This window comes from Cetorhinus maximus, chromosome 23 (genome assembly GCF_964194155.1).
Source record: "Cetorhinus maximus chromosome 23, sCetMax3.hap1.1, whole genome shotgun sequence".
In the NCBI taxonomy this organism is placed as follows: domain Eukaryota; kingdom Metazoa; phylum Chordata; class Chondrichthyes; order Lamniformes; family Cetorhinidae; genus Cetorhinus; species Cetorhinus maximus.
The window spans coordinates 17,693,761-17,710,763 of record NC_135901.1 but is presented as its reverse complement, the minus strand read 5'-3'; the positions used below and the strand labels follow the sequence as shown (position 1 = coordinate 17,710,763).

General features: G+C 46.4%; 2 protein-coding genes across 2 annotated transcripts in view; one reads left to right on the top strand and one right to left on the bottom strand.

Moving 5' to 3' along the window:
• The first annotated feature begins 1,458 nt into the window (after window positions 1-1,458).
• LOC144696989 (uncharacterized) lies at window positions 1,459-7,913 on the top strand. Its single transcript, XM_078568731.1, has 2 exons — window positions 1,459-1,526; window positions 6,351-7,913. Exon 2 carries the CDS (start codon window positions 6,460-6,462, stop codon window positions 7,597-7,599), a length of 1,140 nt encoding a protein of 379 aa, XP_078424857.1. The 5' UTR covers window positions 1,459-1,526; window positions 6,351-6,459; the 3' UTR covers window positions 7,600-7,913.
• A 2,946-nt stretch (window positions 7,914-10,859) lies between these two features.
• The window catches only part of LOC144697442 (uncharacterized), a 79,305-nt gene continuing 73,161 nt past the window's right edge, over window positions 10,860-17,003 (bottom strand). The window contains 1 exon segment of the mRNA XM_078569419.1: window positions 10,860-11,457. Within this exon segment, the coding sequence (XP_078425545.1) occupies window positions 11,076-11,457 (382 nt within the window). The 3' untranslated portion in view covers window positions 10,860-11,075.

Below are 17,003 nucleotides of genomic sequence, written 5' to 3'. Positions count from 1 at the left end.
TGTGTCCTCCTTTGTCCCGTTGAGCTCCCTGGGGGCCTTGGTGGTTGGAGTGACACGGAACATTTCTTCTGCTTCCCCGTGGTCGGCTTTGGCTGCCTGTGCGTAAGTACGGCAGCGTTTGGGGCAGGTCCTGTAGAGGTGACTTGCCTCGCCACACAGGTTGCAGCACTTGGCCTGTTTGCAGTCTTTTGTCTGGTGCCCTTCCTGTTTGCAGATCTTGCAGAGGGAGGCGCTGCAGTTGGCCGCCACATGACCAGCCTTGCCGCATGAGCGACAATGCTTGGGTTGCCCAGCGTAGACCAGGTAGCCACGGTTTCCCCCGATAGCGAAACTGGAAGGAGGGTGGAAAATGGCTCCCTTACCATCGGTCTTTAGCGTGACCTTAAACAGGCGTTTGCCTGTCCAGATCCCCAAGTCGTCTCGAATCTCAGTGCCGCTCCCCACCTTATCGAAGTACCTGGTGAGGAAGGTGACCACATCGGCGACAGGGACGAAGGGGTTGTACACATGCACCATCACCTCACGTTCCCGTTGCAACGGCAGAGAAAAGTGCGGCTCCGCCGTCAGGATCTTCATCTCCGGCAGGTCTCTCTTCTCCTCGAACACCCTCAGGAGCCGGACGCAGTCTGCCACTTGCTTGAACGTCACGTCAAAATAACCACCTTTGCGGGAGTCGTGCAGGGTGAAGATCTCCGTAGCTTGGAAGCCGCACGCCTTCAACAGGATCCTCCTGGTGAAGAAGCCCCGATCCATAGGTGATCCTCCTTCGTCGCTGTGGTTCACCGTGACTCGGACGGTGATAGGTAACCCACGGTATGAATTCGGATTGCGATTGGTTTTCGCCCTTCCATCCCGACCTTGCCATGGCAGGACCATGGTGTCGCCCCTGCAACACTACACTTGATCTTAGCCAAGAGGCCGAGATAAGAACAGATACTACACTTGATCTTAGCCAAGAGGCTGAACCTGTCCTAGACCAACTTCTTTCGAGTACAATCACAGTTCTTGGTTTTTCCAGGAGTGGGACGTGAACCCACAACCCTCTGATTCAAAGGCGAGGGTGCTATGAACTGAGCCACAGCTGACACCTGGCTTGTCTCCTTGTTTTAATGTTAACAGTACCTGTCTCCCCAGTTATTCATTTAAGTCAGCCCATGAATTGTTTGAGCATTGTTTCATCATGTTCCCACATTTCATTAACAAATGTTGAAACGTATGCTTCACACCCACAGGGTTTCATCTGTTTAAAGCCACAAACAGAAAGGTCCAGTTTTCTCCTGGAGGTTGTGACAAGTCAGCTTTCAAATGATGCAGAGTTTCAGCCAATGAGGGACATCCGGATTCAGCCCCGCCCCTCATTCACTCCGATTGGTTGGACGATCACACGCTCACGATCGGACCTCCAGCTCCGTCCCTTCTTCCTATTGGTCCAGATTTTCCGTCAATCCACCAGACATTGTGATCTGGAGCGTGCGCAGTGCGGGTAATGGCGGTGGATGGAGGCTTGTTTGTCGGATCCACAGGAGGTAAGATAAAGGGCGGAGTGGAGGGAGAAATAGAGCCGGTGGGTGGACGGGGAACGTTCGTAAGCACTCGATGCGGCTCTGAACCCAAAATAAGAAACTATCTGTGGGGCGAAGGCTGCGGGATCGCGTCTCCAGCAAAAGGCCCGGGTTAACGGCCGCCATCTTGAGCGGGGTTAATGTGCAGCAGGGCGCATGCGCGGTCATCCCTGTCAGCAGGAGGAGAGCATGTTGTGCATTTCTATCCTGGACTGACAGGGATGGGTTTTGGAAACTCCTTTTACAGGGAATTGGAAGGGGAGGATTTACACACAGCCACTCAAAGCAAAGATCATATTAAGATCTGACTCCAGTCACTCGATTCATCAGGACCTGGATATTATCGGTCTTTGAGTTTAAGCATTGAGTTCCAGCTCATTAACACTCAATGTGTGAAATTTCTTCCTCACATTCCCCCTGTAGATCTTACCCTAAATCTTAAATCTGTGTCTGTGATACTTTTATGATTAGCTAATACCTTATGTATTTTTCATTCATTCACAGGATGTGGGCTTTGCTGGATGGGCCAGCATTTATTGCCCATCCCTAGTTGCCTTTGAGAAGGTGGTGGTGAGCTGCCTTCTTGAACCGCTGCAGTCCATGTGCTGTCGGTACACCCACAGTGCTGTTAGGAAGGGAGTTCCAGGATTTTGACCCAGTGACAGTGAAGGAACAGCGATATTTTTCCAAGTCACGATGGTGAGTGACTTGGAAAGGAAATTCCAGGTGGTGGTGTTCCCATCTACCTGCTGCCCTTGTCCTTCCAGATGGTACCAGCCATGTTTGGAAGGTGCTGCCTAAGGAACCCTGGTGAATTCCTGCAGTGCATCTTGTAGATGGGGTACACACTGCTGCTACTGTGCATTGGTGATGAAGGGAGTGAATGTTTATGAATATGGTGCCAGTCAAGTGGACTACTTTGTCCTGGACCGTGTCAGGCTTCTTGAGTGTTGTGGGAGCTGCACTTATCCAGGCAAGTGGGGAACATTCCATCACACTCCTGACTTGTGCCTTGTAGATGGTGGACAGACTATGGGGAGTCAGGAGGTGACTTACTCGCTACAGGATTCCTAGCCTCTGACCTGTTGTTGTAGCCACTGTATTTATATGGCTAGTCCAGTTCAGTTTCTGGTCAAGAGCGATCCCCAGGATGTTGATAGCGGGGCATTCAATGATGGTAATGCCATTGAATGTCAGGGGGCGATGGTTAGATTCTCTCTTGTTGGAGGTTGTCAGTGCTTGATACTTGTGTGGCTCGAATGTTACTTGCCACTTTTCAGCCCAAGCTATTGTCCAGGTCTTGCTGCATTTGAACATGGACTGCTTCAGTATCTGAGGAGTCACAAATGGTGCTGAACATTGTGCAATCATCAGCGAACATCCCCACTTCTGACCTTATGATGGAAGGAAGGTCATTGATGAAGCATCTGAAGATGGTTGGGCCTAGGACACTACCCTGAGGAACTCCTGCAGTGATGCCCTGGAACTGAGATGATTGATCTCCAACAACTACAACCACATTCCTTTGTGCTGGGTATGACTCCAACCAGTGGAGAGTTTCCCCCCGATTCCCATTGACACCAGTTTTGCTATGGCTCCTTGATGCCACATTTGGTCAAATGCTGCCATGATGCAGTCACTCTCATCTCATCATCAGAGTTCAGCTCTTTTGTCCATGTTTGAACCAAGGCTGTAATGGGGTCAGGAGCCGAGTGGCCCTGGTGGAACCCAAACTTGGCGTCAGTGAGCAGGTTATTGTTAAGCAAATGCCGCTTGATAATACTGTTGATGACCCCTTCCATCACTTTACTGATGATCGAGAAAATACTGATGGGGTGGTAATTGGCCAGGTTGGATTTGTCCTGCTTTTTGTGTACAGGACATACCTGGGTAATTTTTCACATTGCTGGGTCGATGCCAGTGTTGTAGCTGTACTGGAACAGCCTGGCTAGGGGCGAGGCAAGTTCTGGAGCCTAAGTCTTCAGTACAATTGCTGGAATATTGTCAAGCCCCATAGCTTTTGCACTATCCAGTGCCTTCAGCCGTGGAGTGAATCTAATTTGCTGAGCACTGGCATCTGTGATGCTGGGGACCTCCGGAAGGGGCCAAGATGGATCATCCACTCGGCACTTCTGGCTGAAGATTGTGGCAAATGCTTCAACTTTATCTTTTATAACCTTTTATAAACTTTTGCATCTCTATCAGTTTTCCCCTCAACCTCCTTTGCTGCAAGGAGAACAACCCCAGTTTCTCCAACCTAACATTGTTACTAAAATCCCTCATCCCTGGAACCATTCTGGTAAATCTCCTCTGCACCCTCTCAAGGACCCTCACATCCTTCATAATGTGTGGTGATCACTGGTTTGCACAGACCCAGATGTTCTGTGTTCGTCTCTGTGATGTCATCACACACTAACAATTGCTCAGTGACATCACCCCCGCTCCCTGGGTATTTACTCAACTGGGAGATTTTTCTCTGACTCCAGTGTTTCTGATATCTTTCCAGCTGCCGGCTCCAGTGGAATATTTTAATATTGAAAACTGAAATTGGTTCAGAGGTGAGTATTTTTGACCATTCCTCTACAATTTAGAGCTTTTAGTGCTGTTCCCTGTTATCTGTGAGAGGTTCCATGGCTCTAAGGCTGGTGTGGCTCCTTTACTGTGGATCTGAACCCATGTCCATCCATTGCTCTATTTCACCACTGCCCTCCCTGATCATCTCTCTGCCATTGTCTAACTTCCTCTGTCTCTAATAATGGGTGTGTTTTAGTTATGTTCAGTATTTTACTGTTACTTCTACCAACTGCGTCTAAATGAGGTTTCTACCACTGCCCATCGCCCAACCACGTGCTGCTGGCTTTCCAGCTTTATCTTCCCATAGTATCTTTCATGGTCAGGAATTGTTTTTCCTGTGCTGTCGTCCATTTCTCTTCTGTTTCTGAGTTTATATTGACCATCAAATTCTGCAGCAGTTTTACTTCCCATAGTTCATTCTGCACACCCTGAAACACTAACTTTTTTTCTCTCCCCACAGTTACTGTCTGACCTGCTGAGAATTTTCTCTTTTTGTTTCAGATTTCCAGTAGCTGCAGTATTTTGCTATTATTTTATTGCAGGCGTTGTTCACAGAACTGAATCTGGAAACACAGACGGACCAGTTAAGAGCCGGTTTGTTGCAGGGTTGACATTGATGGCTGAAGTTGGTCCCTGGCCTCCAGTGTTGGTCCTTTTTCATTGAGTCATAGAATCATTGAATGGTTACAATACAGCCAGAGGCCATTTAGCCTATCGTGCCCCTGCTGGCTCTCTGCAAGAGCAAGAGTTAGTCCCACTCCCTGACCTTTCACTAACAAGACCAGCAGCTGATATTACCCATCTCCACTTACTTGTGGAGAAGATGATGTTTGACCTTCTTGAACCACTGCAGCCTGTGGTGAAGGTGCTCCCACAATGTTACAGGTTATTCACCCAGTAATGATTAAGGAACAGTGATATATGCCGAAATCAACAGCAACAATGTGTATTTATATAGTGCCTTTCGTGTAATAGAACATTCCAATGTGTGTTCACAGGAGTGTTATACAGCAACATTTAACACGAAACCCACATAAGGAGATGTTAGGGCATTTGACCAATAGTTTGGTCAAACAGATAGTTTTTAAGGAGTATCTTAAAGGAGGAAAGTGAGGTAGAGAGACAGAGAGGTTTAGGGAGGAAATTCCACAGCTTTTGGCTTTGGCAGCTCGACCACCAAAGGTGGAGCAATTAAAATCGGGAATGTTCAGGATGTCAGAATTAGTGGAGCGCAGATATCTCAGAGGGTTGTGAGGCTGGAGGAGATTACAGAGATAGGGAGGGGCCATGGAGGTAATTGAAAATAAGGATGAGGAATTTAAAATTTAGGTGCTTCTTAACCCAGAGCCTTTATAGGTCAGTGAGCACAGGGGTGATGGGGGAACAAGACTTGGTGCGAGTAAGCACACAGACAGCAGAGTTTTGGGTGACCTCAAGATTACAGGGAGGTTGAATGTAGGAGGCCGGTCAGGATTGTTAAGTCTAGAGGTGACAAAAGAATGGATGAGAGTTTCAGGAAAGGATGAGCAGGGAGTTGGGCAGTGTCGGGCGATGTTACTGAGATGGAAATGGGCGGCCTTAGTGATGATGCATATATGTGGTTTGAAGCTAATTTTTGGGTGAACTATGACCCAGTGGTTGTGAACAGACTGGTCTGGCCTCAGACAGCTACCAGGGAGAGAGATGGAGTCGGTGGCCAGGAAGTGGAGTTTGTAGTGGGAACTGAAGACAATGGCTTTGGTTTTCCCAATACTTAAATGGAGGAAATTTCTGTTCGTCCAGTACTGGATGTCAGACAAGTCAGGATGGTGTGTGAGTTGAAAGGGAACTTGGAGGTGATGGTGTTCACACACACCTCCCAGCCTGGCCCTTCTAGGTAGTGGAGGTTCAGGGTTTTGATTTTCTGTCAAAATTCTGGTTGAGTTGTAATCCCTCTTTTTCAACCCTTCCCTCTCCCACCCTGACCCTTCTCTCTCTTCCTGTCTTCTCCCATCTAGGCCGGTGCCTTGTGTAGGCCCAGACTGGGTGGCAGATTCCCTTCCCTGAAGGACATTAGTGAACCAGTTGGGTTTTTATGACAATCCAGCAGTTTTCATGGTCACTTTTTCCTGGTGCCGGCCCCACAAATTACCAGATTCATTCAGCTCAATTTCACAACCTGTTTTTGTGGTTTCTCTCTCACTCCCTTTTCTCTGTTTTAAATCAATTTCACAGGGTATTAGAAGGGGAGGATTTGCAGTTGGGAAACTGAAACCAAACATCACATTAGGATCTGACAGAGTTGCCCAGCTTATCGTCACCCAAATATCATCGGAAGTTGAACATGGAAGGAAAAAGCACCGTTCACAGTGGGGAGAAACCGTACACGTGTTCTGTGTGTGGACGAGGCTTCAACCGATCATCTAATCTGTTGAAACATAAATGCAGTCACAACAGGGAGAAACTGTGGAAATGTGGGGACTGTGGGAAGGGATTTAATTACCCATCAGAGCTGGAAAATCATCAACGAATTCACACTGGGGAGAGACCGTTCACCTGCCCTGAGTGTAGGAAGGGATTTACTTGTTCGTCCAGCATGCTGAAACATCGGCGAGTTCACACTGGGGAGAGTCCGTTCACCTGCTCCGAGTGTGGGAAGGGATTTGTTCGCTCATCCACCCTGCTGACACACCAGCGAGTTCACACTGACGAGAGACCTTTCAAATGCCCAGACTGCGGGAAGTGCTTTAAAAGTCCCCGGGAACTGACTGCCCATCAACGTGTTCCCACTGATGAGAGGCCATTTAGGTGCTCGCACTGTGGGACTGGGTTCAAGACATTATTTCACCTCACTGTTCACCAGCGAATTCACACTGGGGAGAGCCCATTCACCTGCTCCAAGTGTGGGAAGGGATTTGCTAACGCATCCACCCTGCTGAATCACCAGAGTGTTCACACTGACGAGAGACCTTTCAAATGTCCAGACTGTGGGAAGTGCTTTAAAAGTTCCGGGGACCTGATGATCCATCAACGTGTTCACACCGATGAGAGACCGTTCAGGTGCTCTCACTGCGGGACTGGGTTCAGACAATCATCTCAACTCATTGTACACCAGCGAATTCACAATGGGGAGAGACCATTCACCTGCTCAGAGTGTGGGATGGGATTCACTCGCTTATCCATCCTGTTAACACACCAGCGCACTCACACTGGGGAGAGGCCATTCACCTGCTCTGAGTGTGGGAGGGGATTCACAACCACATCGTCCCTGCTGAGACACCGGCGAGTTCACACTGGGGAGAGGCCATTCAGCTGCCCCCGAGTGTGGGAGGAGATTCACAACCACATCCTCCCTGCTGAGACACCGGCGAGTTCACACTGGGGAGAGGCCATTCAGCTGCCCCGAGTGTGGGAGGGGATTCATAACCTCATCCAAACTGCTGAAACATCAGCGAGTTCACAAGTGATTGGGTTTTTCTGTTAATCACATCCAGGACTGAACTGTGTCCATTTGGTCTGTTTCTGCTGATGTTAATAAACTCCAGTCCAATTAATATTCTGGATAAAGTCAAATAAATCAGCTTTGTGTTAAACTTGCACCGTGTTGAGTCTTTTTAATATCTCTAACACAAATTAGTTCCTTTTGAAGTGCTCTCCCTCTCCTCTGTCTCCTTCATCCACACCTCCAACAACAAGTGTGAGGAGCTCATGGAGCTTCTTTGTCACTAAGATTGAGACAATCCGATCAGCTGCTTCCCTCCTTCCACTGGCCCACCGGGCCAAACTCTTTCTAAAGCTTCCCCCCTGCCCCTTGCCCTGAACCTGTTTTTCTCCAGTTTCGCCCCTCTCTCCCCTCTTGCCCTCTCAGAGCTCATCTTGTCAATGAGACCTGCGTTCTGCTGCCTTGACCCTATTCTCACGAAACTGCTGACCATCCATTTTCTCTATGTTAGCTGATATTGTTAATGGTTCTTTCTATCTGTCCCTCTTGCCTTAAAATCCACCACCATCACCCTCCTGAGAAGAAACAAACCTTTATCCCACCATCTTTACAAACTACCACCCCATCTCCAAACTCCCTTTTCTCTACAAAGTCCTTGAACTTGGTGTCCCCCAAGGATCTATCCTTGGCCCCTCCTATTTCTCATCTACCCGCTGCCACTAGGTGACATCACCCAAAAGCACCGTGTTAGTTTTCACATGTACACTGACAATGCCCAGCTCTACCTCACCACCATTCCTCCACTGTTACTAAATTATCAAACTGCTTATCTGGCACCAAGTACTGAATAAGCAGGAATTTTCTCCAATCAAAGTTTGGGAAGACCAAAGCTATTGTCTTCAGCCACCACTTCGAATTGTCAAGGAACTATCAGATTTTTTTCTAATATTATTGTGGGATATTGTAAAGCAAGCTTATGGTTCTGTGTGTGTGGCTAATTTAATTAACTAAAGACAATTAGACTGCAAGGTTTAAATTATCAAAGGAGTGAGGTGTAAAAGAAGCATTTGAAATGGGGATGAGTGAGCTGGAATGAGGTCTCGGTGGATAAGGTGTGAAGGTAATTTACATGTTTAGATAAAGGAGTTGTTTGATTTTCAACGCGATGGTGTAATGTCTACAACTGACAAGTCAGGCAAAGCGATTGCATTTGTTTTTCCCAGAAGTGCTGGCCATAATAACAACGTGAAAGATTTTCGTATTCTGGGAAAAGTAACTTTGAAAGAGAAACAATGGGATTTACAAATCAAAAGGTATAAAATATATTTAAAGAAGGATGGAAGGTTGTGTGGGGTATGGCCATGTGAGACCTTGAAAGGTGCAACGTGTGAAACAGACTTGGGGGGTGGGGGGAGCCTCTAGCTACCCTCCAGAAGTTTGCTGTTCCAGTAACCAAGGTTGTGTTAAAAGCCTTTGGAATTTCACTGTTGAGTGGGTGCTTGTGGTAATAGTATTGAATGTCATTATAAATTGGGAATCTATTTGGGCTGTTGCCTTAAAGGAAGTGTGTAGTTGGTAGTCTGGTTAAGTATGAATTTTGCGAAATGCTATAAGATTAAGTAACTGTGTAACCGTGATTTTGTGTGTGTGTGTTTAAGTTTTTTCTTATTTTTATTTTCTTAAGTTTTTATTAAAGTTAATAAATACTTTAAATTAATCTTTAAAATCTCTGAAGGTGGCCGTGGACTCATTACTTCTGACTTCAGTGCACAAGCCTCCTTGTAACAAATGCAAATAGAAAAATCATTGTGATAGTTTGGCCAAGTCTCCCTTGTGGATTTGATCAGCCTGGAAAATTCTGTTCCATAACGGCCGTGTGCATCCCTCTCCCTGGGAACTGTCTGAGGCTCAACCACACTGTTCACAATCCTGGTGTCAGATTTAACCCCAAGATAAGTTTCTGACCACATATCCACACCATCACTAACACCAGATATTTTAATCTCCATAATGTCGCCTGTCTCCACCCCACCCCATATGGGACACTTGCCTTTATTAACCGAGACACAGAATATAAGAGCGAGGAGGTTATGTTAGAGTGCATACAATGTGAGTTAAGTTACAGCTGGAGTACTGTGTGCAATTCTAGTCACCAAACTAGAGGAAGGATGTGATTGCACTGGAGAGGGTGCAGAGGGGATTCACCAGGATGTTGCCTGGGCTGGAGCGTTTCAGCTATGAAGAGAGACTGGATAGGCGAGGGTTGTTTTCCTTCGAGCAGAGAAGGCTGAGGGGGGACCTGATAGAGGTGTACAAAATAATGAGGGGCATAGACCGGGAGAAACATTTCCCCTTAGTGGTGGTGTCAATAACCAGGGGGCATAGATTGAAAATAAAGGGCAGGGGGTTTAGTGGGGATTTGAGGAACCAGCAAGATCCCACAAGCAATCTGATAATGAACAGATAATCTGTATTTGTGATGTTGATTTGAGCGTGGAAGGGGATGTGTAAAGAGCTGGTCATTGTATGGAGATGTGAACCAAGGAAATGGTACCTGTGTGTAATAGTGACACAGCCTTATGTCACACTCAGAACAATACACAGATATCCTTGTGGTTATGGTTTGAACAGGGCCAGATGATGAATGTGGTGAACAAGTTAAATATAAATATCTCCAGTGTAGCTGCAGCTTCTTAGATCAGAGCTGGGCAGAAGAGAGCTCCGAATCCACTGCATTATCTTCCCATGGAGAGGTTATGCAGTCAGTAGTTTAGGGGGAATAGTGTCAATGGAGCAGGAGGTGTGTCTCATGGACAAGATGAGAGGGCATGAAGGGAGGTGGGAGAGAAACTAGAGGAAGATGTGAGTTCAGAGCTCGGTATAAGGGGAACTTTAGGGGAGGTTTGGCCCAGTAGGTTAGGGGAAGGGAGGGAAACAACAGAGGCAGCCGGTTGGATTGTCTCAATTTTAGTGACAAAGAAGACCATGAGCTGCTCCTCCATGAGCACTTTGTTGGGGGTGAGGATGGAGGAGACAGAGGAGAAGGAGAGCAATTCAAAAGGAGCTAACATGTTAGAGATATTAAAATGACTCAACAAATTGTGTATTTAAAACAAAGCTGATTTATTTAACTTTTATCCAGAATATTAATCCCTATAACTGGGCTGGAGTTCATTTACATCAGCAGAAATAAACTAGGAACGTAGTTCAGTTCTAAGTGTGATTAACAGCAAAATTCAAGCACTATTTAAGTTTTTTTACTTATTCGTTCATGGGATGTGGGTGTCGCTGGTGTCACTGGCTCAGCCAGCATTTATTGCCTATCCCTAATTTCCCTTGAGAAGGTACTGGTGAGCTGCCTTCTTGAATCACTACAGTCCATGTGGGATAGGTACACCCACAGTGCTGTTAGGAAAGGAGTTCCAGGATTTTCTTCCAGTGACAGTGAAGGAACGGCGATATAGTTCCAAGTCAGGATGGCGTGGGGCTTGGTGGGAAACATGAAGATGGTGGCGTTCTCATGCATCTTTGTGAACTTGCTGGTGTCTCAGCAGGGTGGATGAGTGAGCAAATCCCTTCTGACATACGGTGCAGGTGAATGGCCTCTCCCCAGTGTGAACTCGCTGGTGCTCCAGCTGGTTGGATAATGTAGTGAATCCCTTTCCACACAAGGAGCAGGTGAATGGCCTCTCACCAGTATGAATGCGCTGGTGTGTCAGCAGGTTGGCTAACTGAGTGAATCCCTTCCCACACTCGGAGCAGGTGAATGGCCTCTCTCCAGTGTGAACTCGCTGGTGTACAGTGAGGTCAGATAATTGCCTGAACCCAGTATGGCACCGAGAGCATCTGAATGGCCTCTCATCAGTGTGAATACGTTGATGGCGCATCAGTTCACCAGAACTTTTATAGCACTTCCCACAGTCTGGGCATTTAAAAGGTTTCTCATCAGAGTGAACTCGCTGGTGAGCCAACAGGTTACATGACAGAGTGAATCCCTTCCCACACTCGGAGCAGGCGAACAGCTTCTCCCCGGTGTGACTGCGCCGATGAGATTCCAGCTGAACTGGAAAATTGAATCCTTTCCCACAGTCCTCACATTTACAGGGTTTCTCCTTAGTGTGACTGCGCTTGTGTCTCGACAGGTCAGATGATCGGTTGAAGCCTCGTCCACACACAGAACACGTGTACGGTTTCTCCCAACTGTGAATGGTGTTTTTTCCTTCCATGTTCAAAATCCGACAATATTCAGGTTATGATAAATCGTGCAACTCTGTTAGATCCTGAAGTGATGTTGGGTTTGAATTTCCTGACTGTAAATTCTTCCCCTCTAATACCCTGTGAAATTGATTTAAAACAGAGAAAAAGGAGTGAGTGAGGGAATCCACAAAGGCAGATTGTGAAATTGAGCTGAATGAATCTGGTAATTTGTGGGGCCGGCACTAGGGAAAAGTGACCATGAAAGCTGCTGGATTGTCATAAAAGCCCAACTGGTTCACTAATGTCCTTCAGGGAAAGGGACCCACCATCTCATCTGGACCTGGACGCTGGCTTCTAAGGGAGAACAGGCAGACATTGAGATGTGGGAGCATTGGGGGGCAAAGGAGAGGGATTTTATATATCCACAACAACCTAAACTTTGACAGAAACTTCCAAACCCTCAACTTCTACCAGCTGGAAGGACCAGAGAAGCAGGTGTATGTGAACACCATCACTTCCAAGTTCCCCTCCAAGTTGAAACCGTCCTGACTTGTCTGACTCCTAGTACTGGATGAACAGAAATTTCCTCCAGTTAAATATCGTGAAGACCAAAGACATTGTCTTCAGTCCCCGCTCTAAACTATTCCATCGCCACTGACTTCATTCCTCTCCCTGGAAACTGTCCCAGGCTGGACAAGACTGGGCACAATCTCAGTGTCATGTTTCCCCCCCAGCTGATCTCCTGACCACAGAACACCGCCTATTTCCACCTCAGTAACCTCACCTGCTTTGCCCCTGAGTCAGCTAATCTGCTTCTGAAACTCTCATCCACTCCACTCCCTAAATTTGACTATTCTAATTCATCCCACATTCAACCTCTCTGTAAAGCTGAGATCATCCAAAACTCTGCTACCCTTCACTACTCTAGGCTCACTGAGCTACTTAGGCTTCAGGTTGAGCAGTGCTTCAAATCTTAAAACTTTCATCTGTTTCCAAATCTCTCCAAAGCTTTGCCCACCCCTATTTCTGTCATCTCCTCCAGCCCCACAGCCCTCTGAGATCTCTGTGCTCTTATAATTCCGGTCTCTTCAGCATCCCCATTTTCAGTTCCTTCAGTGTTCATGGCTTGGCCAAAGGCAAAAAATCACAATATCCCTCATGAAATCTCTCCATCTCTGTAACTTACTTTCCTCATTAAGACACTCCTTCAAACCTACCTCTTTGACCAAACTTTTGACTTTCTTCCCTGATATCTCCGTGTGTCCTGGTGTCAGATGTTGCTTTGCAAAACTCCCATAAAACACCCTGGAATGTTTGATTACAGCAAAGGCGCTATATAAATGAAAGTCAATGTTACAGACTTGGACACATATCACCGTTATAAATGTAAGTCAATGTTATAGACTAGGACACATATCACTGTTATAAATGTAAGTCAATGTTACAGACTAGGACACATATCACTGTTATAAATGTAAGTCAATGCTACAGACTGGGACACATATCACTGTTATAAATGTAAGTCAATGTTACAGACTGGGACACACATCACCGTTATAAATGTAAGTCAATGTTACAGACTTGGACACACATCACCGTTATAAATGTAAGTCAATGTTACAGATCTGGACACACATCACTGTTGCTTCATCACTGGATGAAGATCCTCTCAGTCACAGAATCACAGAACCACGTGGTGCAGAAGAGACCCTTCAGCCCATCGAGTCTGCACTGATACGTGAGAAACACCTGACCTACCTACCTAATCTCATTTACCAACACTTGGCCCATAGCCTTGAATGTTATGACATGCCAAGTGCTCATCCAGGTACTTTTTAAAGGATGTGAGGCAACCCGCCTCCACCACCCTCCCAGGCAGCGCATTCCAGACCGTCATCACCCTCTGGGTAAAAAAGTTTTCCCTCACATCCCCCCTAAACCTCCTGCCCCTCACCTTGAACTTGTGTCCCCTTGTGACTGACCCTTCAACTAAGGGGAACAGCTGCTCCCTATCCACTCGGTCCATGCCCCTCATAATCTTGTACACCTCGATCAGGTCACCCCTCAGTCTTCTCTTGTCCAACAAAAACAACCCAAGTCTATCCAACCTCTCTTCATAACTTAAATGCTTCATCCCATCCTTACCTAACAGTTTTGTGGAAGCCCCTTCACCACACGGGCTGCAGCGGTTCAAGAACAAAACCCACCATCAGTTTCTCAACAGGCAACAGGGGATTGGCAATATGAGCTGCCTTGCTACTGACTCCTATAAGCCCATCATAAATTAAAAGTATCTGTCTGTGTGAAATGGATTAACAGCTCCTACAGGATTCCTTGTTCCGGCCGCTCCCATTCAGACTCCAGCAGCCTCGTCACTCTCACTGAGGCTGCGCTCAGCCTGGAGCCATACTGCGCATGCTCCGCGCAATCAGGCGGCTTCCGGGGGCGGGGCCTTCCCGCGCCTGCGCGTTACGGCCCTTCTGATGGAGATAGGGCGTATTCACTCGCGCGGAGCATTCTGGGTCTCCTTATCCGCCATCATTCAAAAAGCGTCCGGAGGGTGAGAAGTCTGTTCCAGTACTTTTGATACAATCCGTTGTTTACACCGAGGGCCCCGACACTGTTGATGTTTCTGCCAGTGACAGGTCCAGGTTAGCAGCCGCCATCTTTATAGGGATAATGTGCAGCCTAGCGCATGCGCAGCCGCCATCTTTATAGCGGCAGGGCGCAGGCGCGGCCATCCTGGGACCGCATGCAGGAAGAAAAGATGTGAATTTCTATCCTAGACTCGCAGTGAAACTTCCCTGGAAACTCCTTTTACAGGAGTTAGAACAGGAGGATTCCCAAGCGGGAACCTCAGACCAAATATCATGTCATGATCTGAGTTACTCGATTCATCAGGACCTGAATGTCATCGCCCTTTGAATGTTGAAGGTGAAATGTCTGTGGGCAAAGATTTCAGATATTAGAGAGACAGGGAAACTTTTAATGATCTTTCCATCTTTTAATGATTACATCGATCTCATTGGGAATGTTGAAGAATTTGTTCTATGCAGGCAAATTACCTCGTGTGCTTAAATAAACATACTTGGCAGCTAAAATGGGCAAACCGTTGAGCTGTGTTATTAGTGAGAGTTACAGTCCCAGTTTTGGGTAAAGTTTGTTGTCCATGTCGCAATTCATTCAGTCCACCGTGTCCGTGATGACCAACTAGTAGTCATCCAGCCAGATCCCAATTTCCAGTTCTTGGTCCGTAGCCTTGCAGGTTACATCACTTCAAGTGTACATCCAAATACCTAGAGCCATAGAGCACAGAAACAGGCCCTTTGGCCTATCATGTCTACCCCAGTCATCAAGCCCCTATCTGCTCTAATCTAATTTTCCAACACTTGACCCGTAGCCCTGTATGCTATGACGTTTCAAATGTTCATCTAAATACTTCTTAAATGTTTTGAGGGTTCCCACCCTTTCAGGTAGTGAGCTCCATATAACCCCCAACCTCTGGATGAAAAGATTTTTCCTCAAATCCCTCTAAAGCTCCTGCCCCTTACCTTAAATCTATGCCCCCTGGTTATTGACCCTCCACTAAGGGGAAAAGTTTCTTCCTATCTACCCTATCTATGCCCCACATAATTTTGTACACCCTAATTAGGTCCCTCCTCAGCCTTCTCTGTTCTAAGAAAAATAATCCCAGCCTATCCAGTCTCTCTTCATAGCTGAAACATCCAGCCTAGGCAACATCCTGGTGAATTTCCTCTGCACCCTCTCCAGTGCAATCATATCCTTCCTACAGTGTGGCGACCAGAACTGCATACACTACTCCAGATGTGGCCTAACTAATGCTTTATACAGCTCCATCATAATGTCCCTGCTCTTGTATTCAATGCCTTGACTAATAAAGACAAATATCCAATATGCCTTCTTAACCACGTTATACACCTGTCCTGCTGCCTTCAAAGATCTATGGACATGCACACAAAGGTCCTTCTGATCCTTTCTACTTCCTAAAGTCCTATCATTCTCATGTACTCCCTTGCCTTGTTAGTCCTCCCAAAATGCACCACCTCACATTTTCAGGATTAAATTCCACTTGCCACTGTTCTGCCCATCTGATAGCCCATCTATATTGTCCTTTGGTCTAAAGCTTCCCTCCTCGCTATTTCCCACACCACTGGTTTTCATTCCATCTGCGAACTTACTGATCATTGCTCCTAGATTCATGTCTAGATCATTAATGTACACTTTTTAAATGTTATGAGGGTTTCTGCATCTACCATCCTTTCAGGCAGCGGGTTACAGCTCCCCACCACCCTCTGGGTGAAAAAGAATTCCCTCATATCCCCTCTATACCTCCTACTTCTTTCCCCTCATTATGGACCCCTCAACCAAAGGGAATAGTGCCTTCCTATCCAATCTATCTAAACCCCTCATAATTTTATACATTTCCTTTAAGTCTCCCCTCAACCTCCTCTGCTCCAAAGAAAACAACCCCAGCCTATCCAATCTTACCTCAGAGCTAAAATTCTCCATTCCTGACACATCTTCTTATATCCCCCCTGTACTCTCTCTGGTGCGATCACATCCTTCCTGTACTGTACACAGTACTCTAGCTCTGGCCTAACTAGTGTTTTATGCAGTTCAAGCAGAACCTTACTGCTCTTATATTCTATGCCTTGGCTAATAGGGGTAAATATCCTGTAGGCTTTCTTAATCACCATATCTACCTGTCCTGCTACCTTCAGGCTCCAAGATCTCTCTGTTCCTCTACAATTCTCAGTATCCTTTCCATTTATCATGTAATCCTTTGCCTTGTTTTCCCTACAGCTTTCTTCCTCATTATCAAACACATAACCATTTTTGTATCATCAGCAAACTTCCTGTTCATGTCCATTAGATTGGAAAATAGCAAATATAACTCCTTTATTCAAAAAGGGAGGGAGACAGAAAGCAGGAGACTATAGATCAGTTAGCCTAACATCTGTCATAGGGAAGATATTAGACGTTATTATTAACAATGTTATAGCAGGGCACTTAGAATAATTCAAGGCAATCAGGAAGAGTCAACATGGAAATCACGTTTAACCAATTTATTGGAGTCCTTTGAAGGACTCACATATGCTGCGGATAAAGAGGACACAGTGGATGTACTGTACTTAGATTTCCAGACGGCATTTGGTAAAGTGCCACATCAAAGGTTATTACAGAAAATAAAAGATCTTGGTGTAGGGGGTAACATATTGGCATGGATA